The sequence below is a fragment of the Scheffersomyces stipitis genome, chromosome 4 (genome assembly GCF_000209165.1).
Source record: "Scheffersomyces stipitis CBS 6054 chromosome 4, complete sequence".
Classification (NCBI taxonomy): Eukaryota; Fungi; Ascomycota; class Pichiomycetes; order Serinales; family Debaryomycetaceae; genus Scheffersomyces; species Scheffersomyces stipitis.
The window spans coordinates 1,302,341-1,326,170 of record NC_009044.1 but is presented as its reverse complement, the minus strand read 5'-3'; the positions used below and the strand labels follow the sequence as shown (position 1 = coordinate 1,326,170).

The following is a 23,830-nucleotide window of genomic DNA, read 5'->3' as shown; positions in this document are numbered from 1 at the left end:
TAGAACTGAATATATGTTATCACTATACTTTATAATCATAATACATAACGGAAACCAGAGTTTTCGAAATCAGTCAAGCCCTTGAACCCGTCAAGAATAGCTTGTTCTTCCATTTCCGGTGTCATTTCACCCTGTTCTTCCATTTTCTTCTTGTTTCTGAACGTAAGCAAACCTCTGTACGCCACAGCCAAAACCATTATACCACAGTAGCATGTCATCAAGGCAATCATACCACTACGATATTTTGGAGCCTCGTAAGTATAAAAAACATTGGCACCAATGATGTTCCCTGAAGCGTAGAAAGCAAACCATAAGCCATTTGCTATTGTCTTCTTTGAAGAACCTGAAACATTTGCATTTAACAAGATCCAACACAAGATGACTGGACCTCCAATGATGAATTGAAGCCAAGTACAACCAACCAAAGACCACTTATGTTCCAAAGAAATGACGTGAATTCCTATTAAACCACCCAATGGAGGAATACAAATGAGGAACAAGGCAACAGTTCTAGTATTCTTAAAACTGAATACAGCAAAACCAGTAGCGGCCACTACTACTAATTCAATCGCACCTGTTGGTAATTGAAGCGCAGTTGCTTGCAAACCAGAGAAACCGAACCCTTTAATCAAAGCAGAAGAGAAGTTGGAACTTCCTCCGTTAATCACTCCACAAGCCAAACCAACAAATGCCAATATCCAAACCCCAACATCACTAATAGCTTCTATAGCCTGGTGTTTCTTGAATTTAACATCTCTAAGACCCTGGTTATTGGAGGCTACTTCTTTGACTAAGATTGCTCTCTCCTCTTCAGTCAAGAATTTGGCTTTATCTGGAGAATCAGGACACAACCAGAGGAAGATCAAGGACCACACAAAGTTCATGAGTCCAATGACCATAAATATAAGCTTCCATGGTTTCAAGCTAGAGTTGGTGGCATGACCCAAGGCAAAACCCAAGAGAGCTCCAACCATGGTAGCTACACCGTTGAACGAGAGGAAGATACACATTCTGATTGGCTGGTGTTTAACGGTGTAGAACGAACTGCAGATGTTCATACAAGAAGGACTAATCAGCGCTTCAAACATCCCAAGAATGAATCTGATAACCAAAGCTCCCCCATAGTTTTTCAAACCGATGTGACCAATCAAGATAATAGACCAGGAGAACAACATGAAGCCAGTATATTTGGCTACAGGAACTCTCTGAATGATATAATTGCCAGGAAGAGCCCAGAACAAGTACCCAAAATTGAAGATAGCAGCAACCCACGAATAACGTTGGCCAATCAAGTTCAAATCCTCTTTTAGAGAATAGGCGGCAGCATAGTTAAGAGACAACTTATCCAAGAATTGCAATGTATAAGTGATACATAATAAGGGGACGATTCTTCTATCTACCTTCCAAAGTAACTTTTTGCTGATTGCCTGCTCTTCTTCCGAATTGATTTCTTGGGCTTTTTCATATAAATTATACCCAGCGAGCTCACTTTCAGTTAAAAGCTCCTCTTTAACTTCGACAGTTTTGCCCTTCTTATCTGAGCCGAACGAAGCAGAATCGTTTGTAGAATCTTCAACTTCAACAACCTTAGACATCTTTACCAGCAAGATATTTGTTCTTGAAGAATGAAATACAGATGTAGTCAAGTGAGACGAACAAGAGAGAAAAGTCTGGAAGTCCTAACAACGATAAGAACTAATAAATATATCGACCAATGAAAGTGAAAAAAGAAAGAACGTGAAAGATGAAATATTCGCAGTTCTTATCAGTTATCTTATCCAGGGTTATCAAACACGGCTGACTAAACTTCTAACTGAAACGGTAGTCTGTTCAATTTGCGAGGGCGACACAAGACTTATATAGGTTTCCCGGAGGACATCATATCACAGAGAAGATAAAGGCGACTTTCAGGCCTGTGAGGTATGGGTGCAAATATTATTCTAGAATATTGCTATCATTCAGATTCAGGCACAAGCAACTTTGGCACGCGGAAATCATGCCTTGATCTGGAAATTGCTGCTACAAAGTATAAGTCTAAACGGAAAATGCAAATGAGGGATTCGAGGTCCGGTTAAATTGTCATCTTGGCACTGCGCCTATCACAACTCATGGAATTCCACCTTGTAAAAGTGGGTGACAGTGTTGGGGGGTTTCATAGTTTAGATAGAGGACGTGGAGTATTGTTTTATATGAAGTCTAATACGGCCACGAAATGGCATTGGAAAGGGAAAGTCGTACCGATAGAATTTTATAGTGCTATCGGAGACCCCTAGAAAATTGAATTGGTTTATGTTGGAATATTTGAACATTTGGGGAATTGATTTTTAACTCTAAATCTGGTCCTTTTTACCGTACGTTGGAGAGTTTATAGCCAAGGGCTTTGATAGCCGTAAAAAATATTTAGAATAGAAATTTGATAGCTGCGAACACTGACGTATTGCCATGCAGAGATATTAATAAGAGCCACTATCTCATAATATCTCGCAAAATATTGCGCTTCAGTAGTTTAACACGTATAGCATTCTCCGTGGGAAATAGATCGGTAACTTAGCGGAATTTTCAAATCAGGAAAATGTCCCGGGGTTGACACTTCAGATTTGCTATTGGGCTTAGATTTGCTATTGGGCTTAGATTATGCAATTAACCTAAATCTGATATCTAAAAGTAATAAGTTCATAGGTTCTACCACTTCCTAGGAGGCAGCACCACTCTCCTTGATTCGTCTTGAAGATAGCGTATTCATTATTTTCCTTTGGGTTCGGCGGTGGTGGTTATATCGTAACATTAATTGTATGTACAGTCATTACAGTATTCTATTTACAGGGTCTATCTCTATCATGCAAGTTCAGACGTACACTAGCTCGAGTGTGTCTTCAATAAAGTCTATACGAGACACTCTGAACCGGTCTGATTCTAAAGTATCGCCAACCTCTATTTCCTCCAAGGAGTAATCCTCTAGGAGTTTCGGGGACACCTCTAATTGGCCCCTGGCACCAAATCCAACCATCTCCACGTTAATGTAACCACTTCTTCTACCCACCACTAACAACTTAAATATAATTGGTGTAATTTTGCAACTCTTATCATTCACCATTTTTGTGTACTCTTTCAAGAAAGTACTTAGCCAGAATTTATTAGACACCGTCTGCATTCTCTTATCAACTAAGCTCTTGCTCTGGATATGCAAAATGGCGCTGCGCAATTGTTTCTCATCGGCATACTGACTGGATTCTCTGCCCGCTTTCTGTAATAGAAAAGATGCGATATTCCAATGGTTGATAACATCGACATACCTTCTTAATGGCGAAGTAACCCATCCGTACTTATCTATACCTACTCCGTCGTGGAATTCTGCTACTGTAGATAAAGATGCACTTCTACTAAATACTCGGAGTATCTGTTGTGCCTCGAACGACACCAGTTTTCCAGAGCGTAGCTTCGACACGATCTTATCTTCCATCTCTTTGATCAACTGAAGATTAAACTTTCTATTCTGTGATCTATAGATGAAGTCAATTTTGTTCTTGTCTGCAAACTTCGCTGAAGACGAATTTGCGAAGAGCATAAATTCAGTAACCAAAGACACAGAAGGACTAGTTATCGAACTTTTAGATATCTCTACACTTTTGGTAGAATTCTTAGGAATTAGTTTGAAGGAATCGGCATCAACTTCAATAACAGACTCCTCCTTTATAGGCTCCAATTCTTCTCTGATTTTGACATTCATTCTCTCAGAATGGTAATCAAACGAGCCACCAAGCGTGTGTCTAATGGACTTGAGTATCTTGGATATATTATGCAATTTATACAAATTGACAAAATGTTCATCATTGCATCTATTTTCCTTGAACAGTTGGATTAGTTCCATATTACCAAGAATTTCATTTACTTTATTGTAGGTGTACCCAACTGGAAATCTTGAAGCTATCAAGAAGTTCACATCAATACTTTCATCTATCTGCTTCAAGACCTGTTCGCAGAACTCTTGAGGCGGCTCGTAGTCTGGGTCTTTAAGCTTCTTCTCAACGAACAGATCAATTAATTTCTTGTCCAACGAATATTGAACAGCATAAGTTCTTGTTCTTTGTCCATCAACACCAAGACCTGACAATTTCGAAATAAGCTTGGGGAACATGAAGTACGCACCCTCGTTTATATAGCTGGTCGTAGCTCTGTTAAAGGCAATTGCATTGAGAATAGACCCTGGCTTGATGTAAGAAGTAGGATTGGCTACATGTACTGAAAGTACATACTTGTCATTCAGGGTATGAATTGAGATACCATCATCCACTTCATGGGCATCGGCATCGTCAATACAGTAAATAGGCGTTTCTCCAAATTCCTTTCTTATCGACTCTAGTGAATCTTCAGGAATGAAATCTTCTTTCATAGTCACTCCAGAGGAGAATTTGTCGTTGAAAGAATTGAGCGACAAGGAAGTAACTTGATTGCCTTTGGTATCTGTCGAATTAGTTACAGCCACTGGTGTCAAGCTTTCATTCAAGAAATCCATATAATCTTCACTGATGTCAGTCGATGCACTAACGTTCTGTCCTGGTAAGTTGAGAGCATTTGACCAATGCACTGGGTCGACCCTGGAAGAATTGTCAGAGTCTATGGCCCCAATATCCTTTAAGAGGTCGTAGGCTCTTGCCCTTGAATACTCATAGGAGTAGGTATTATCAGGACGATTCTCAGACGAATACTGTTTCTCATCAACCATTCTAATAATGGAAACCAAAGCTGCTTCAAGTGCTAAATCATTAGTGAAGTTTCCAATCGTGTAATCTTTGAAAAGTTGAACAAGGGTGTGGTAAAATGTCGGTAAAGGAGTTGGTTCACCCTTTGCCTTCTTAAGACAATATTGGCTGAATTCCAAATCACCTCCATCTTTAATGTGAGCCAACACTCTGTGGATGATCAGAGTTCTGTTGGCTGGAAGTATGGTTACACTAACAGGCAAAAGAGATTTGCTGGCAAATATGACATTCCAGCTTCTCGATTGAATTCTAAGAGATGACAAAAGAGCCAAGTACTTCGAAACTGGGAACGCCTTGTCTGTATAAGAGCTCTCTGGATCGATGAATTGTCCCAATGATGAAATATCATCATTGTTTACCTCAAAGCTGGAGCTTTCCAATTCTTCCAAGTAGTGTAACAACTCAAAGAGGGAGATAGAACGAGGCGTACTAAGAGGATCGCCATTTCTGTCGAATTGTAAGAGCCTGTGAAGGTTTTCCAAAGGTTTTTTCATTCTCGATACCTCATCAAATACCTCTACAGCCAAAGCAGTCAAAGAGTCGCAATACAAATCTCTGGCTGGCGTAGGAATTATATAGGTGTTAACATTCGAATTTGTCAACAATTGCGATGTGGCCTGTGCAACAACAAAGTCCGTGTTCTCACTGAAATTTATCCCATCGTTCAACGAACGTGGCTTGTCGTCTTCTGGAAAATCTGTTTGCAATTCTTGAGGCAACGATGCCGTCGACTTGGAGAAGTCCATATCCGTAAGACCTACAGGAGCGATATCTAAATACTTTTTTTCCAACTGGACGAAGCTAGATATGATGTCGTGGTATTCAGAAGGTATCACACCTGGAAATCGGTACGCAAAAGACTTGGCTGGACCAAACGTAACCTCTCCTCTACTATCCACAAATGTATACGTATCCGACTCCAAGTTCTTGGGTGCACCAACTACAATGGCGAAAGTAATGCTTTCTTCCGAAAACACTACTAAATCACCTACAGAAAGAGCATGGTGGACATTAGCTGTGGAAATAGACGATTCTTGAATAGCTTTGGAAATAGACTTCTTGATTTCGGCATAGGTTTCGACCTTGGAAGTCTGGTTTAAGAGTTTGTAGAAGCTGTTGAGCCATCTCTTGGACGACTCACCGTATCTCTTCTCCATTCTATCTTTCTGATTTCCGGTTATTTGTTCATACAATATGCTATTGTTCAATCTGAGATCCAAAGTCTGGTTCGATGGGTTGAAGAATTCAGAGTCCATTCTGTTTGAGTTTTTCACAATATCTTTTATCTTCAGTCTACTTTCGTCTACTTCCTTCTTCTGCTTGTTAATATGAGATTTCTTTTGAGCCTGTTTTAGTGGCTCACTGCTCTTCTTGCTAAAATCAAACGGTTTATACTGGTTCTTGAGTGAGTCTGGGACCACCAATTTACGGGCTGCCATCAAGTTGCTCGGTAACTGATAGTCTTTGCGGTGTTCGACGACATTTTGCCTGCCATAAGCTGAGAGAAACAGCGGCTTTAGGTCGCTTTGGTATCCCTTCTTCTGCTTTGGTACACCATTTCTAGTTTTATTCTGAACGGATTTGTCTCTTTTGGGCATCCAAGGCCGGCTTTCCGAACTGGAAGAGTTATAACGGACAAATAGCCGCGTCCTACGGACAGCTATTCGAGTTCGTGCTGATAGCATACTTCTATTGTGGAGAGTTGCAGCAGGAATCGTGGAGATGGATAATTGCAAAATTCTGTAGAACAGAATAATTTTATGATGGACTTGAGTCAGGTGCCAAAGAGCACACGATAATTAATCACGTGATGACTAAGAATTGTCACGAATTGATAAACTGGTTATCTCCACAGAAATAGATCCAATTAATTCTTGAAGGTACCACCATACCCTTTTGACCTCTGTTCCACAGTGATTTACTTGTTAGAATCTTCTATGTTTGAACTTAGAAATGAATTTTATCATCGGGATTTTGCTAATAGAACCCAAGTTTGGACTGTATATATTCCTTTTGCTCCCATCATAAATGAGAGCGCGCTCAAATCAAATCTCGAAACATAAACAAACTTCTCCATAGTTAAGAAGAGCTTACTAGAGATGAGAATTATTCAGTTTCAGTTTTCACTATTGTTCTTTTCTCTACACACTTTTTATATTTAACTTCTAAATTCCATTTACCAAACGCTGTATACTATACTTATTGCCAGATGAAGGTCGACGAGTTGATCATCGACGGGTTCAAGTCGTATGCAACGCGTACGGTGATTTCCGGCTGGGATGGCCAGTTCAATGCCATAACAGGACTTAACGGTTCTGGAAAGTCCAACATCTTGGATGCCATCTGTTTCGTATTGGGTATTGCTTCCATGGCAACAGTGAGAGCGTCAAACTTGCAAGATTTGATCTATAAAAGAGGCCAGGCTGGTGTGACAAAAGCCAGTGTCACTATAGTATTTGACAATTCTGAAGTCCTGAAATCACCCATAGGCTTTGAAAATTGTTCTACTATTTCAGTTACAAGACAAATCATATTAGGTGGAAGTTCCAAGTATTTGATCAATGGTCACAAAGCGCAGCAGCAGACAGTGCTCAACTTGTTTCAATCTGTTCAATTGAACATCAACAACCCCAACTTCTTGATTATGCAAGGTAAGATTACCAAAGTGTTGAACATGAAACCCACTGAGATCTTGTCGTTGATTGAAGAAGCCTCAGGAACACGAACTTTTGAAGAGAGAAAAGACAAGGCACAAAAGACAATGGCGAAGAAGGAGGCTAAACTCACAGAGATTCGTAGTTTGCTCAAGGAAGAAATCGATCCCAAGCTCGAAAAGTTGCGGAATGAGAAAAGATCTTTTTTGGAGTACCAACAGACACAAACAGACCTCGAGAAGTTGTCAAGGATCATTGCTGCACATGACTACACCAAATTATCACATTCTTTCACCAACTACTCGAATTCTTTGAGCGAGCATGAGTCCCGTATGGCAGCTCTTACTAGTGAAATTGACAAGTTAGGCAACGAAATAAAGAATTTGAACGACGATTTGACACATGTGCGAAAGCAGCGTGAAGCAGAGTTGAATAATGAAGGAAAGCTCAAAGAATTGGAGCTGCAAGAAGCTCGTCTATCCACAGAGATTACCCGTCTCAACACTTCCAAAGAAATTGCCCACGATAACTTGAAAGACGAACAAAATAAGAAGCAGAAACTTGAAAATCAAATCGCAGAGATACAATCAAACTTGGAAAACAACTCTGATACGTACAATAGTGTTAAAAATGATTTTGATAATGCAACTGAACAGCTCCAGAAGTTGAAAGAAGAATACACCAAGAAGGATGAGTTGTTATCGACATTGTCTACTGGTGTTTCAGCAACTGGTGATATGAGCACAGGCTATTCGGCTCAACTCAAAGAGTTCAAGACCAAACTAAATACATCTCAGAACTTCATCAAGACGTCCAAGTTGAAGATAGCACACCTTGAGAGTCAAATATCAAACGACAAGAAAAAACTTGTTCAGGCCAAGGCCGAAAACCAGAACATTTTATCCGACATGGAAGCATACAGATCTGACATCGCAGCGATGGAGCAAGAGGTAAGCAGTAAATTAGGATTCGACCCAAGCGTCATAGCCGAACTTAAACTGCAAGAAAAGCAATTTCACAACGATGCGTACAAGCTTAACGGTGAATTAAACCACATGAAGAGAGAAATAGGAAACATCGATTTCCAATATTCCAGACCTTCAGCAAACTTCAATGACAGTTTGGTACGAGGCATAGTCGCTCAGCTTTTTGAGTTGCCTGAAACTTCTAATGATAAGGCTTTGGCTTTGCAGGTTTGCGCTGGTGGGAGACTTTATAATGTCGTCGTAGAAAACTCCGAAGTTGCTACTCAGCTTTTGGAAAGAGGTCAATTAAAGAGAAGAGTAACCATTATACCTCTTGATAAGATCCACGCTAGTTCAATTGATCCACGCACTGTTGATTACGCCAAGAAACTCGCTCCAAACAAAGTGGAGTTGGCCATTAACCTTATAGAGTTCCAGGACGAGTTGGTCAAGGCAATGGAATATATTTTTGGAACGACATTTGTGTGTAACGATCCCAATACAGCTAAGACTATCACTTTTGATCCCAAGATTAGATCTAGATCAATTACATTGGAAGGTGACGTATACGACCCCGAGGGAAATCTTTCAGGTGGTTCGCGTAAGAACGATTCCTCTATTATAATCAAGGTACAGAGATACAATAAGGTATCAAAGAGGTTATCCGAAGTGAACTATAAATTAAACGAAATCAGACAAGAAATACAAAGAATGGAATCGTTGATAGAAAACACGAAGGGCCTTCAAAATGAATTACTTTTGAAAAAGCACGAGTTATCCTTATTAGAAAGAAAATTGGAAAACAACCCTTCTTCTGTGATTCTAAAGCAGAACCAGGCCAACGAGGCTGAAATAAGTGGATTGCAAGAGCAAATTCGACAGGAAGAAAGTAACTGTCAAAATTTCGAAAAGGAAATTAATGTCATTGAAAAAGACATACGTGAATTCAACAGTGACAAGGGCTCTAAATTGAAGGATCTTAAGAAAGATGTTGTCGCATTGAAGAAAGAGGTAGAAAAGAAGCAAGTTGTGTTGGATAAATTGACAGATAAATATCAGGCTATCGAAGTTGAAGGAGAACAACAAAAGTCAGACTTGATTCAAGCTAGGGCTTCTCTACAAACCACGATTGATACTATCCAAGAATTAACTGCTAAAATAAGCTCCATGGAACAAAAGGGAGCAGAGTTGAACGATACATTAGTCATTGTCAGGGTTCAATTAGAAGAAGAGAAAGCAAATTTGCTTGGTTTGGATGAAGAAATTAATGAATTGATGAAGATTATCAAAGACAAGAATGAAAGTTTGAGCAATTCTAAATTAGAAATGCAGAAGTTGAACCATGAATTGGAGAAGTCGAGTACTATCACGAAGAATTTGAAGAATAGACTTGACGCAATTATCAGTGAAAATGACTGGGTTACTGATGCTAATGTTGTAGAGAACTTGGTACAACAACATCCAAATATCAATTTGGACGAGGGCCGTGACCAACTAGAGGTGCTCCAAGAAAAGTTCCAGAGCATGAAGAGAAAGGTGAATGTCAACATCATGAGTATGATTGACAATGTAGAAAAGAAGGAAGCTTCTTTGAAACAGATGGTCAAGACTATTGAAAAGGATAAGAGCAAGATCGTAAACACTATCGAGAAATTGAATGGCTACAAGAGAGAAACTTTGAATTCGACTTACCAGAAAGTGTCTACTGACTTTGGCCAGATCTTTGCCGATTTGTTGCCAGGATCATTTGCTAAGTTGGTACCTAGTAATATGATGGACGTTACAAAAGGTCTAGAAGTTAAAGTCAAGCTAGGAGAAGTATGGAAAGAGAGTTTGGTAGAGCTCTCTGGAGGTCAGAGATCATTGATCGCGCTTTCGTTGATCATGGCATTGCTTCAATTCAAGCCAGCTCCAATGTATATTTTAGATGAAGTTGATGCTGCCTTAGATTTGTCACATACACAAAATATTGGGCATCTTATCAAGACGAGATTCAAGGGCTCACAGTTTATTGTTGTTTCCTTAAAAGAGGGGATGTTCACCAATGCTAACCGTTTGTTCAGAACCAGATTCCAGGACGGTACATCTGTAGTTTCAGCCATGTGAAACAATAGGAACGGTTATTTTGATGGCGCAAGTGGTATTTTCTGGCTAAAGCTTCGGCTCCAAGAAGCAAGACTAAAAACCTAGAGATGTCCAGGATAAGGGGTGAACTGCAATTACATATGCACCGAACACGCTGGACATTACCGAAGTTGGAGCTGTCATGGGTGCATTAGTGGATGCTGGTAGCCCAGATAGGCAATAGCAAGCAACCTGCCTAATCGGGCAATAGTTCAAGGTTTTCACGTGATTCGCTGTCTACCTTGTCAAGCGAGGGTTGATGGTGGTGATGAGATAGAGAAGAAAATATGTAGCGAAATTAGACGAGAGTTTGTGAGACAATTGGCGTACAAATGCCGTCGAGCGAGGTGATAAATGTAGAAGTATTCCAGGCTACACAACGGGCGTTTGCACGTGTTTTGGCGGCGTCTTTGGCACCTACCAAGAGGTTTACCGTCTAACATACGGGGCGCCTACCATGGCAGTATTTTCTCAACAATATTTTTAGGAGCAGGTGAAAAAGACAGCAGCGAAAGAATAGCGCCAGAAAAAAGAATTGTCTTGTGGAAGTGAAAAGTGATATATTATTAAACCTTGTTTGCTAAGAGTTCCTGAGATAGAAATGAGAAAATAATCTACAATATAAACGAAGGATAAAATTGAAATCTGTATTTGATGTAGCAATATATACGGCTTCTGAGCCCAGTAGACCATTAGCCGCCGACAAGAATGGGGCAGTCTATTTTTTTCAACTTCCCAGATGGTGTAATTGACTTTTTCAGTGTAGGATAGTGCGATGCTCATTGAGTGAAATCTGGGAAGAGAATCAGATCACACTACAGGATTCTATCTCTGGCAACTACACGGCTGGATAGTGTCTATCTTCTCTCCATTCTACAGTTAATTGACTTTCCACTGGTCCATATTCTGCCACTATTTTCCCGATAGGCCTTATAGTTTCGTACAGCTGCCGCTGCGTCTCTCTATCTCTCCCAGCCGCCCACGGTCTCAGTGGTGCACACAGCGCAGAACATAAGGACGTAATCAGTGTGGGAAAAATTTTGTACGACGTGGTTGATTTGGATTTTGAAATTGATTGTATTTTAGATTTGACTTTCACTAGACGCTTAGTTGGAGGTAGTTTTTATTGCTTAAGGCACTCGGATCGTATTCCCCATAGTTGAGATTTCTCCGTCTCTTCGCTCGCATCTTTGTCATTGGGACTGTATTGGAACAGGTATTGGAACTGGCGCTGTTTCTTTCATAAACAATCGTAGGAGACACTATAAGGTTATAGACTCCATTGGTTTCAATTGGTTTCATTCAACAATTGCTACTATCTGAATCCACTGGATCTCTGTATTTCGTCAAGAAATCGTAGTTCTTCAACTAAACATCCTCATCAAGGACTAATCCACAAGACTCACAGCCCCTAGACTACACATTTCATTTCTGTTGAAATCTGTTCAGTTATCTCAATATTGTATCTTTTCAATATCATACTGTTCGACTTCATAACTGCAATCGCTACTATCATCGCCAGCATCCGATATACCTCGCTTTTGTAGCTACTTCCAGTTATACTTCATCATTCATCATATTCAATATCTACGTGTTATTTCGTGATAGAGACAACATTCCATATTGAACCACGTATTGAAATACTATTTTCATTTATTCATCAAATCATTGCCTTCTTCTAGAAGATTCTGATATCAAGCTTTCAAGTTTTCAAGCTTTCAGATTGGGAAGTTCCGAAAGTCTTGAGAGTCTCATTCTAATTACTATACGTTTTACTATATGTCGTTCTCGATGTCTCAGATTTTGAGCCCCTACGACTACAAAGACCACGGCAAAGAGTCGCTAAATAAGAAGGCGATAATTTCGTCGGTTAAGACGGCGCTTAAATCGAAGATCCTCTACGGTGTCGTGGCCATCATTGTCTTAGTCGCTTTCGTCAAGGCCCAAATTTCTGCATTCTCATCACCAGTCTACACACCCAATTTCTCGAAAATACCTACAGTTCAGTATTTTGACTTGGATCACTATGACGGACTGGCAAACGGCTGGCAGCACGAAGAGCGGGTGTTGTTCTGTGTACCGTTGAGAGACGCTGCTCCCCATTTGCCCATGTTCTTTGGCCACATGAAGAATCTCACATACCCTCATAATCTTATAGATCTAGCATTTCTCGTGTCAGATTCTTCGGACGACACTATGGGCGAGTTGCAGAAGCATCTCAAGGAGGTCCAGACCGATCCGGACACTTCCAAAAGATTTGGTGAAATCGAGATCTTTGAAAAGGACTTCGGCCAAGTTATAGGTCAAGGCTTCTCCGATAGACATGGTTTTGCCGCCCAAGGTCCCAGACGTAAATTGATGGCTAGAGCTAGAAACTGGCTCTGGACTGTCGCAATTAAACCCTACCATTCTCATGTCTACTGGCGTGACGCTGACGTCGAAACAGTGCCCCCTACTATTCTAGAAGACTTGATGCACCACGACAAAGACGTAATAGTGCCCAATGTATGGAGACCGTTGCCTGACTGGTTGGGCAACCAGCAGCCATATGACTTGAACTCGTGGCAGGAGTCAGACGGAGGGCTTCTGTTGGCAGAAACGTTGGATGAAGACGCTTGTATTGTAGAAGGCTATGTAGAGTACCAAACCTGGAGACCACATTTGGCCTACTTACGTGACCCCTATGGAGACCCAGAGGTAGAGATGGAATTGGACGGGATTGGAGGTGTTTCCATCTTGACCAAGGCCAAGGTTTTCCGTACCGGAGCTCATTTCCCAGCGTTTTCATTCGAGAAACATGCCGAAACGGAAGCCTTTGGCAAGTTAAGTAAGAGAATGGGCTATTCGGTGATCGGATTACCGCACTATGTGATCTGGCATATCTACGAGCCTTCCTCTGACGACTTGAAGCACATGGAATGGATGGCCCTGGAAGAAATCCGACAGAAGGAAGAGGCCAAGATTAAGAAGGTCTACGACAAAGTATGGAACAAGGCGTTTGAAGATGTCCAAGATGTCTGGAGACTGGAGAAGAATATGTTCCTCAAGAACACAGACATGTCCAACGTTAGACGTATCCAAGTAGACTGGTCAGGTGTAGATGACAATCTCGATAAACAGTCCAATGACAAGAAGTTGGCTGATTTCTCACCAGAGTGATCGATCGTATAGAAACAGAACTTGAACTCTTCCGAGACCAGCATAAACTCTACAGTATAAACTTCTCACACGCAAAGGGTACTCTTTAGCACAGGTAACAGTAAAAAGTTAGTACAGGCATAAGAAAACTTCAAGCTACATAAAAATCAGTAAACCTTCGGTAACTACTACAGTAATCCAGAACCAGCACCCAGCACCAGCACCTAATCAAAAGCTGGATCAGATCCACTGGATTCCAGTCATACAGCCCGATGGCGCCTCACTTTTGACGTGGCAGCCGAATCAGCAGCTACTTATTCCACGCAGCGAAATCATATGACATCACTGCTTCTACCTCTTGTGTATTATACTTGTGTAATAATAAACCAGCTCGTAACCTAGCTTCTTTGCTTGCTTGTACGATTCTGTCAAAACTGGTCATTTCTGAGGCCGCGGCACGCCTCAAGCGCTCATCTGCTGGATCTATCTGTTACAAACGGTAGATAGCAGAGATTGGCATTGTAAGAGGTTGGTATTCTTGTTATCTGCAGCTTACGAAACTAAAACAGGCACCTTAACGCCCGCAGTTCCTAAATAAGTCTGTCGATCCAAAACTCAAGAAAGTACCTTGACTTCGGGGGCGATGACGAACATTACTAATGCTTCCACATGCTTCGAGCAATCAAAATTGGGAAAGAGAGTCAGAATTAGGACTGGCTACGAGAACTAATGGCAGAACTTGAATTAGTAGAGAATAATATGAATTAGATACGAAACCGGAGACGGAATAATATTCCTAAGCACAAGCAGATGGTGGAACAAGAGCCCGCCCGTAGATTTACATGGCCTATTAAGATGTTGAAGGCATTTCTCCACCTCTTGCAATTTTTGCTGGTGTCTACTCATTCAAAATATTGCCATGAAATCTAAACAAGAAACTCCGTTAAATGTTAAACGGTTATGGCCTCGAGGAAAATCCACATTGTTGTGCCTATTCTTGTAGTTTCAGAAAAACGTGGACCTTACAGTAGCCTGAATAATAGAAGCTAGACCACGAGATCGAATGTGGCGTCCGCTATAATATTATTACTGGCGTTTATTGTTCCTCCTGGGCTACATGAGCAAGGAGTGGTTGTTCGGTGAAACTCGCGTTTCTGGCCCTTTCAACATTGAGATTCTCAACACATTGTACATACGCGTGCAATTTAATGCACCAAGATGTCATAATGGAAGAATCAGTTACAAAATAGTGAGAAGAATTAGACGCTATGCACCGGAACGTGAAAATTTCACCAAACATCGATTCTACCTCCATCCTTGGGGTGGCTGATAATCCATGCGATTTGATATTTTCCACAGAGGCATTACGGCAATGACAACAACGCCGCTTCCACGACAACTAACGATACATCCATAAACAATAGTGCAACTCTCGCAAAAACATTGTCCAGTTCCGGCTTGACTTAGCAATCGCTAGGATTGTCTATTTATAATCTGGCGATGAGACAATTTAACTCCTTGTGTGTACATCCGCAAGAAAATTCTATCCGTAGGCTGCACACTTCTACTGGGTCTCCCGCAGTATCTAAGGGCATAAGGACAGAAACGCACCCCAGTTGCGAGTCAATTGAAAAAGGTCATCAGTCCAAGACTCATTCAAGTTCATACGGAAGCCGTACATTCTGCAACGCATGCTACGCCCACCAGTTCGTTGAGCGCGGAGCCCAGATATGAACGGTACTCCAGGAGCTGGTGGATTATACTAAAGAATATTTCGCGATTTAAGGGGGATTTAACCACTTTGGAAAAAAATATAAATTAATATCCTGCACTCGCCATGCGCTTCTATAGACTATAAACAGGAATACATTGAAATTTGAGAATATTATTTACGGACTAAATTGGTTACGAGCACGGAAACTGCACTACAAGATTCATCTTGTGCACTCCGCCTTGTTCAGGACATCTTGTGCCTCCGCTGGTTAAAGCCATGGTCCGTACTTGACGTCGAAGGGGTGGTTTGAGCGAAGAAACCACTAACTAGGTAGAAAAGTCCGATTTCAGTTTCAAATAGGGCACAATGCAAGATATACATGGCATTGACTTCGACATGAAAGTGACGCTGCCAAAAACTGTCCGGCTTGTGCCGCAAGATTTCCTTCGGGCGCGATGAGCTGCTTATCTGAAGCCAGCTCCAGGTACAGGACCAAAATCTCACCATGTTTTTTGAGCCAGCATTACCTGCATAAAGTGGACGTACTTTTCCGTTAACTCATTCTCCCCACTTTGTGCCCATAATCTTCACTTTTTAGTACGATACATTTCTTCGCCCTCCTTGATAAGAATTTTCTAGCTTTCTATCTATAAGGAATTTTCTTACAGTCGGTACATATTTTTTGTAGTGGAGGAGTTCACACTAATTCTGTTTACAATTGTCCCCTAAAAGATTAGCTGTAGACCTCTTTCGTAATTAATTTAGCACCAATTAAGAGGCCAAAGTCACTTATGGGAGCTTTTGCTTGGTCTTTAGTTTTCTGTCTAGTTCTGAGTCTATAATTTTACACCGTAATGTGATCTGGTCGCCCCTCTGTTGAGTCCAATTTGAACGGATTAGTTCAACCACAATTATCTGCTATTATCTAGTTCGATCTCTACGCTTCCTAAAATCCCTAACATATGGCTATTGTATTCTCTACTCGCATTTGCAATTCTAAGCTTACGATTGCTACGTTGTTGTTGTTATCTTCACGCTTGCTCACATGCGTTCAACACATGGGGCCTAATCGAGCCGATAGTTTGTTTTCAGACCCACGTTTGTTTCGGTTAGTCTGGAGAACCAGTACTATTCGGGCCAGAAATAGAGATGGCTCCAACATCTACAACTTTTTAGCACCGTAAGGCGTGTCTAACTACGATTCTGTAGCGATGTCTTAATCGGTAGTTTCACTTTCCTTACCGGTCCTAGTACATCATGAGCACATCATTCGATTCAGCTTATTTTGTCAACCATACCTTGTCAAGTAGGGCTATACTTAGGCTAATGCATTCTTCATTGTCCCACCTTGTCATGGCTTCTGGTAGCTTTACATGTAAGTTTCACTTCGGTAGTCCTCTAAAAGTTCCGTGCCTAACTTCATATATAATAGTCATCAACATATGTATGTGCTTGCTGCGGTCTCGTTATCTCCGTAGCCACCGATTGAACCATTCCTGATCCAATAACAGACAAAGGATGCTCCATTTCATCTTTCGTCAAGTTCCATTTGAGCTTCTGCAAGCCCTAGTTGATGCAAACGTCCCAGTACTGAAACTTCACAAAACTAACTAGCGACAGATCGGAATTTTCACCATCAACTTGTGCAGTTGGGGACAAAGTAGTCACTCATGTTGTGTATGATGTGAACTTTGAGAAATGCCTCTACTCCTTACATACCAAAAAAAATATAGAAGAAAATGGAGTTCTTGCTCTGTGTATCTAGCTTCACTTAGATTACTTGGAAGTCAACCAGGCCGTTGCATTCTCGTATAAATAATCTAGACATGTTGAAATTATATCATTTGTTTTGAATATTCTCGATTTGTCAATGTAAGTAGACTGTAAATAATTTCAAAGTAGTCTAGACAGTTGCAAAAGAAGTTGTTAAACCATCCTGTGTCGTTCTCTCATCATTGATGGAATAGCAAAGTCACTCAAATAATATCGATATTATTGAAGAATACAAACCTATATGGTACCTATGCTTCCTAAAACGAAATATTTTTCGATCTCTTATTATACTATTCGCTCAATTTTGTGGATCACAAAATATTTTGAAAGATCGAAAAAATCGTACTTCCAAATAATTGCTAGATAACCAAGTAGGCCAATATTGTAACCACTACCTAGAAAACATTGCAACTTCTAACACCAAACAAGTACCTGTCAATGACTCAGACCCCGTAAATAACACCAATGGATGCACCTTGTTTCCGCACCGTAATTCTGGTGCTTGAAGCCATCTAATGGCAGTCATCGATGAGATGCCTAATTCATACGTTGTAGATCCCAATTAAGCACAAGAACCTATAAAAGTTAGATCCACCAAGTCTCAGCACTTCACAACGATGGCGCGGAAAACAACCTATGATTAAATTTAGAACTCTTCTAGTTGGATACCAGAGTTATCCCTTCTACGATCCCTTACGAGAACTTGCGATCTTTTGGGAAAGTGCAAGTGGAATAATTATTATTAGAAAATATGTTGAAGCTGTGGGCCTCTCTCTGTAAGTGAACCAAAATTCAATGTCAATTGTGTATCAATGACATTTCGTGATTATTTTTTTTATTGTTCAGGATATGTTCCTCATCCATTGAGCTTTTCCCAACACACTAGTGGGCATCACTTTATTAAGGACCGCTGTGTAAAAATCCACAATGTAAGTGTAATCTTCGTAAATTGATGAACAGGCGGGAACGATACCCAATTAACTAGTCTCTTTATGAGAACGTGGAACTAGTTTCATTTTCTGGGGAGATTTGAAAGTAGATGCTCATGGTATCTATTCTTAGTCCTTCAGCACGCATTGTCAGCTCCGTTCTGTAAACTACCAGCCAGTTTCTTACTAATGAGTTAGCCTTGAAATTTAACTAGAAGTGTACATTAGCTTTTCTCCTGTATGGATATTTTTTATGTATCCTGCAAGTGCGAGTTGCATGTTTCTTGCTGCATCTGATGCAAATGCAGTCTGTCTACCAGGAAAAAGCTGTAGTGTTTCTTTTTGGGATCTTATTGTTGAATTTGAGGAAGGATGCGAAATATTTTTTTTGTACCTTTCTCTCATAGTAGACAAGCTAATCGCAATTCCCATCTACAGCCAATATTTAATGAACGGAATCCCCTGGGTTGTAATTGATTTGTAAAATACTTTTTTCTCTTCTTATAGGCTTTACAATTTAACCTTTACTCTCGCTTATATTAATAAAAATGGTTAGACTCGGATCTATCGCTGCTTTCACAGCCTTGTTGACTGCCCCATTGGCTCTCGCTCAAGACGTTGCTTGTCAAGTTAACGGTGTCACCGTCCAAGTTGTTGACTTGGCTACTGGTGTCTGTACTTTCCCAATTCCAGCTGAATTGCCAACTATCTTCGAATTCAACTCTATCCAAGATTTCAACGTTGAATTCTACTACACCATCGTTAACAACATCAGATACTTCACTGACATTGTCAACGCCGGTAGAACTATCGAAATCCCAGCCATCGAACTTTACGGTGGTGCTAACGCCCCATTGTACCAAGTCCACGTCGAAGAACACCTCGCTTCCAACACCACTCTTTCTATCAGAAAGAGATTGTTGAAGCAAGTTGAACTTAACGAAAGAGATGCTGCTTCTGACTTCGCTGATTCCTTGAAGACTCTTGACGGTACCTTGGTTAGTGACACTACTTTCTCTGTTGTTGACGCTACTGGTGCTTCCTCTTCTTCTGAAGGTACTGGTGCTTCTACTGGTGCTGGTGCTTCTTCCGAAGGTGGTGCTACCACTGTCACTGATGTTGCTACCACTGTTGTCACCATTACTTCTTGTTCTGAAGACAAGTGTTCTTTGGCCACTGTCCCAGCTACTCCAAAGCTCACCACTGAGACCATCAACGGTGTTGTCACTTCTTACACTACTTACTGTCCTCTTACTGAAGTTACTGAACTCTCTACCACCGTTGTCACCATTACCTCTTGTAAGGAAGACAAGTGTGTCTTGACCACTGTCCCAGCTACTCCATCTGAAGCTACCACCACCGTTGAAGGTGTTGAAACCATCTACACCACCTACTGCCCAATTTCTGAAGAAACTCCATACGTCACCGTTTCTGGTACCCCAGTTCCAGCTACCCCAGCCGTTGTTTCTAAGACTACTGAAGGTGTTGTTACCTCTTACACCACTTTGGTTGCTGTTACCGAGACTGTTGCTGCTGCTGAACAAACCCCAGCTGCTCCAGGTGCTCCAGAAGTCACCCCAGCTGCTCCAGCTGCTCCAGGTGTTGAAACTGTTGCCTCCGCTCCAGGTTCCACTGTTGCTCCAATCAACACCTTTGAAGGTGCTGCTGTTTCTAACTACGGTAAGTCTTTGCTTGCCATTGCCTTGATTCCATTGGCTTACTTGATCTAATTTTCGTTGTGAAAATTCTACAAAACTTTAATAAAAGATTATTACATGTTGATTATAAAGGTGTAATTAACGGAATAATCTAATATTAGGCGGTTATGTTTTCCTTCATTGTATCACTTGTTAATTAGTTCCAAATGTTGAGTCCGAACAATCTAACGTCAGGTTCTGGTGAACTCTGAATTTCAGTCCGGGCTACGTTCCAAAATCATCCAGGGTCGGCGTTGGAGTTACTCTCCATTAATTTCACAGGTGTTCTTTCGCACCACATACCTTTAACTTATTTCATCCTCATGATTCATGATTTTGCTGGGTCTTCGCCTACTTTCGTGGCTTGCATATTTTCGGTTAAATTAAAAAGTGCTTACTTTTTACCGGTTGTTTTATACATCTTCACTTCTCCTGTTCACTTAGTGTCTTGGAATATAATTACATGACCATAGTAGATTACATATACGTTTAACTGGTACACACAAATTCTGTAGAGAACTGTAAAGCATATGACATTGTCAGAAATGGCAGGGCGCTGTGGTGCAAAGTTGTGCAAAAATTTTTTGGCGTGCCGTGATTTTAGATTTCGAGAATTTGTGATTGGCGTCTCGGAGAACGTTGCTTGGGCATGCTGGTTAGGGGAAAATGCTGTCAGCCAGCGTCACTTTCTGCTGGGCGGAACGCGAAAATGATCGCACATACAATGAGGCGGGAAAAAGAAGAAGTCAAACGCGATTCACAGACACGGAAAACAAACAATAGTGCACAATGGCGCCCTTGTGAGGTGGACGAGAGTGGTTCCAGCCATTATTGTACGATATCGTATTGTTGGAATTATTGATTTTTTGAAAGGGCTTGTTCTCGCCATGAGCATCGATTGTCTGCGACGCAGATTGTGCCACTTTTCAGTCGTGCTCCCCGTCCAATAAGCAATCAGCACAGATCCAAAGCCGACTTTGGCCCAAAGCCTACAGAGCCCATTGAGCCGACGGATCAAGTGTCGGTACAAGGTGTTTTCCACATACACGACGTTTTAGTTAGACGGTTTTTTTACACGCCCCATTATTTAGTTGGCGGCTACCGTGATTTAAGTTATCGTGCCCGGCAGCCGAGTGTCCATTCCTGTGTCCTGACGTGTAGGAGATAGCGCTTAGGCGAGGACTACAAGGAGCATAGAGGTTTCAGAATTCGACCCCACAGGTCAACACATTAGATCGCAGCTCGCTGCTCTACTGAAGGTTTCCATGGAAAAGCCGTTGGCTGAATTCAGTTTTCGAGACCTGCTCTGCTGGTAGGGAGACCTTCTTGCTATCTTCTGCTGGATCGTTCTCCAAAACAACCTTTTTGTTTGTCTGTAGCTTATTTGGGCGCTCTCCAGACAATGAGGTGACGAAGTGCGCCAAGTTGGTCTGTTTTGGGTACATTTTTCAACTTTAGTAGACGAACCGTAGTGTATGGTTTCGAATCGCTATAGAAATTGCCCAATTGGCATCTGACAAAGGGCCCCAGCTTCCGAATTTGGTGGTGTTGCAGCATTTACCAGACTTCTTTGACCGTGACACCCAGCCTGACGTGCAACTTTACTAGTCTTATTATGTAAATACCGGTTCTGTATTATTGTTTTGTCTCTGGAGAAGGTCAGACGGCTCTGTTTTCTGAATAAACATCGCCCAAACCGTCTGATCTCCGCATGGATCCTTCTGCTTGTTCAGAATATATAAACAAGCTTGCTCCCCTTATGTACTTGTAGCTATTTTCATATCTTTTCTCTCTAACTGTTAGTACTCAAGTCCAACTCTATACATTCTTTAATTCTTTACTCGAGATGGTTAAGTTAACTCCAATCGTAGCCGCTACCGCCATGGCTGCTTCAGCCCAGGCCGCCTATGTCAACTCCACTGTCACTGTCTCAGAAGTTACTGTCATTACTATCACCTCCTGTAGCGATGAAGTCTGCACCTTAACCTCTGTTCCTGTTACTCAGGTCAGCACTGTCACTGTTGAAGTCATCGACACTTCCACCACCACTTACTGTCCAGAATCTGACACTTCTGCTGCTATTCCACCACAAACCGACACTGTCAGCGTAGTTGAAACTCTTACCACCACTACCTGTCCAGAATCTGACACCACCCCAGCTCCAGCTCCAGAGACTCCAGCTCCAGAAGCTCCTGCTGCTCCTGAAACCCCAGCTGCTCCAGTTGAAACCCCAGCTGCTCCTGAAGCTCCTGCCGCTCCTGAAACTCCTGCCGCTCCTGAAGCTCCTGCTGCTCCTGAAACTCCAGCTGCTCCTGAAGCTCCAGCTGCTCCAGAAACTCCTGCTGCTCCAGCTGCTCCAGAAACTCCAGCTGCTCCAGTTGAAGTTGAAACCCCAGCCCCAGCTGCCCCAGCCGAGGGAAGCACCATCACTGTTAACGAATTCCTTACTGTCTACACCACCATCGCATCTGCTCCAGCTCCACCATACGGAAATGCCACCGTTCCTGCTAGCGTTCCAACTGGTATTCCAAGTAACGGCACCCTTTCCACCTTCGAAGGTGCCGCCGCCGGCAACAACGTTGTTGGAAACTCTTTCCTTGCCGTGGTCATTCTCCCATTGGCTGCCCTTTTGTTCTAGGCTGGCAATTTTAAAAGGATAATATAATATCTCTTTTAGTGCAGTTGAGAATAATATCTTTTTTCGCAACCAATAGTTTCTTTTTGGTTGCAACCCTGATACCTACTTATCTTTTAGATACGATACTCTGCTCTCCATTTTTTGTATTAGTATGTATGTCGCCACGTTAGTCTAGCTAGCTTGTTTCGTTGTATAGTTCTACAACTTCTTGCCTGATTATCGAGAACTACAATCACACACCTTTGACACCCTTCTACTGTAACAGCTGATGTGTAGGTACAGGACATATAAACATGATACAGCAGTAAATGGACTCATAAATTAACGGCAAGTCAGCCCCTATCCATGTCAGAACTTAAACAGGGGTCACGTACTAATGGCCATTGGTTTAAGGGGAGATATTTCTTAGTGGGGAAACTTGTTCGGCTTTGGTTTATTGATTTTCTGCGTCTATTTCTAAATATTTTTATCCCTTTCTATAGAGAATGCAGCTTTCTCTAGGGAATGCGTGTTTGTCTTGGACATCAATAAAAAATACAACTGTAATCCATAACTCAACTTAACGAGCATTGAAGTGCATTTCCATGTCCATTCAAGTATAACTGGAATAACTTATGCGGATTGTATGGCCAGCCATTTTTCAGAAAATACGAGCCTGCATTTGGTGAGATCTGCCATTCTGAAATTTCACAAAGTACTCCACCATTATGGGATCAAAACAAAACAAAATGAAACAATTCTTATTGTTCTAAAACATGCAACCAGTTCTGCTGAGTTACTTTGATCTCCCACGTTCTTAAAGACAAGTATCGTCTAACAATCTTTTGAATGTTTGATTTGTACAAGATTGGGCAACCCCCAAAGTATGGCTGCATATGCATTACGATAAAAACGAGTGGGCTACAATTTGTGGCACGTGACTTTGTACATTCAAAAAGTCAAAGTAATGCCATCAGTTGCAAGAATCCCAGCCACAGCCATAACAGCTGACAGATTCCACAGCTTGAAGTCTACCTAGTTGTTGATTGTTATTCTCCGAGTACGGCTTATTCGAATTGATTTCTAGAACATAGGAGGCTGAGTCGTTAGACTTAGTAGATCTTTTCTTGTATAGAATTAAACAATTGACAATCTTTGCAGGAAAACCTTAGTGTGATCAATAAATATTTCTCTGTTCCATACTAGATGTTAGATTAAACCCAAAGGTTAAGTCTTCTAGTTGAGCTAGCACCTTGATGATACTCCTTTTTCTTAACGTAGTGGCATACATTGAAATATATGAAAAAACTAAAGTCACGTGCATATCACGCGTAATTCAGCACGTGATTTTTTGAATTCACATTGATATACAGTATGATGTTCAACAAGAAATGGTTGCGTGGTCTAGTTGGTTATGGCATCTGCTTAACACGCAGAACGTCCCCAGTTCGATCCTGGG

At 41.4% G+C, this 23,830-nt stretch overlaps 6 protein-coding genes across 6 annotated transcripts; 4 read left to right on the top strand and 2 right to left on the bottom strand. All coding sequences in view use genetic code 12, as the record gives it.

The window, feature by feature from the left end:
- Nucleotides 1-35: 35 nt before the first annotated feature.
- On the bottom strand, nt 36-1,595 carry DAL8 (allantoate permease; the record flags this gene model as incomplete). The annotated part of the gene is made up of 1 exon (XM_001384170.1): nt 36-1,595. One exon carries the CDS (start codon nt 1,593-1,595, stop codon nt 36-38), a length of 1,560 nt encoding a protein of 519 aa, XP_001384207.2.
- Nucleotides 1,596-2,845: 1,250 nt separating this feature from the next.
- MSU1 (3'-5' RNA exonuclease complex component) lies at nt 2,846-6,440 on the bottom strand (the record flags this gene model as incomplete). Its single annotated transcript, XM_001384169.1, has 3 exons — nt 4,478-6,440; nt 4,434-4,443; nt 2,846-4,395 (listed from the first exon to the last, which is right to left on the bottom strand). The coding sequence occupies exons 1-3, from the start codon at nt 6,356-6,358 to the stop codon at nt 2,846-2,848; spliced, it is 3,441 nt and encodes a 1,146-aa protein (XP_001384206.2). The 5' UTR covers nt 6,359-6,440.
- Nucleotides 6,441-6,969: 529 nt separating this feature from the next.
- Nucleotides 6,970-10,485, top strand: SMC2 (Chromosome segregation and condensation; the record flags this gene model as incomplete). Its single annotated transcript, XM_001384514.1, has 1 exon — nt 6,970-10,485. One exon carries the CDS (start codon nt 6,970-6,972, stop codon nt 10,483-10,485), a length of 3,516 nt encoding a protein of 1,171 aa, XP_001384551.2.
- Nucleotides 10,486-11,584: 1,099 nt separating this feature from the next.
- ANP1 (Mannan polymerase II complex ANP1 subunit (M-Pol II subunit ANP1) (Aminonitrophenyl propanediol resistance protein)) lies at nt 11,585-14,043 on the top strand. The gene has a single exon (XM_001384513.1). It carries the CDS (start codon nt 12,283-12,285, stop codon nt 13,660-13,662), a length of 1,380 nt encoding a protein of 459 aa, XP_001384550.2. The 5' UTR covers nt 11,585-12,282; the 3' UTR covers nt 13,663-14,043.
- Nucleotides 14,044-18,572: 4,529 nt separating this feature from the next.
- Nucleotides 18,573-20,254, top strand: YWP1 (Fasciclin and related adhesion glycoproteins). The gene has a single exon (XM_001384512.1). The coding sequence runs from the start codon at nt 18,606-18,608 to the stop codon at nt 19,785-19,787; it is 1,182 nt and encodes a 393-aa protein (XP_001384549.1). The 5' UTR covers nt 18,573-18,605; the 3' UTR covers nt 19,788-20,254.
- Nucleotides 20,255-21,600: 1,346 nt separating this feature from the next.
- On the top strand, nt 21,601-22,392 carry RBT12 (repressed by TUP1 protein 1; the record flags this gene model as incomplete). Its single annotated transcript, XM_001384511.1, has 1 exon — nt 21,601-22,392. One exon carries the CDS (start codon nt 21,601-21,603, stop codon nt 22,390-22,392), a length of 792 nt encoding a protein of 263 aa, XP_001384548.1.
- Between the last annotated feature and the right edge of the window lie 1,438 nt (nt 22,393-23,830).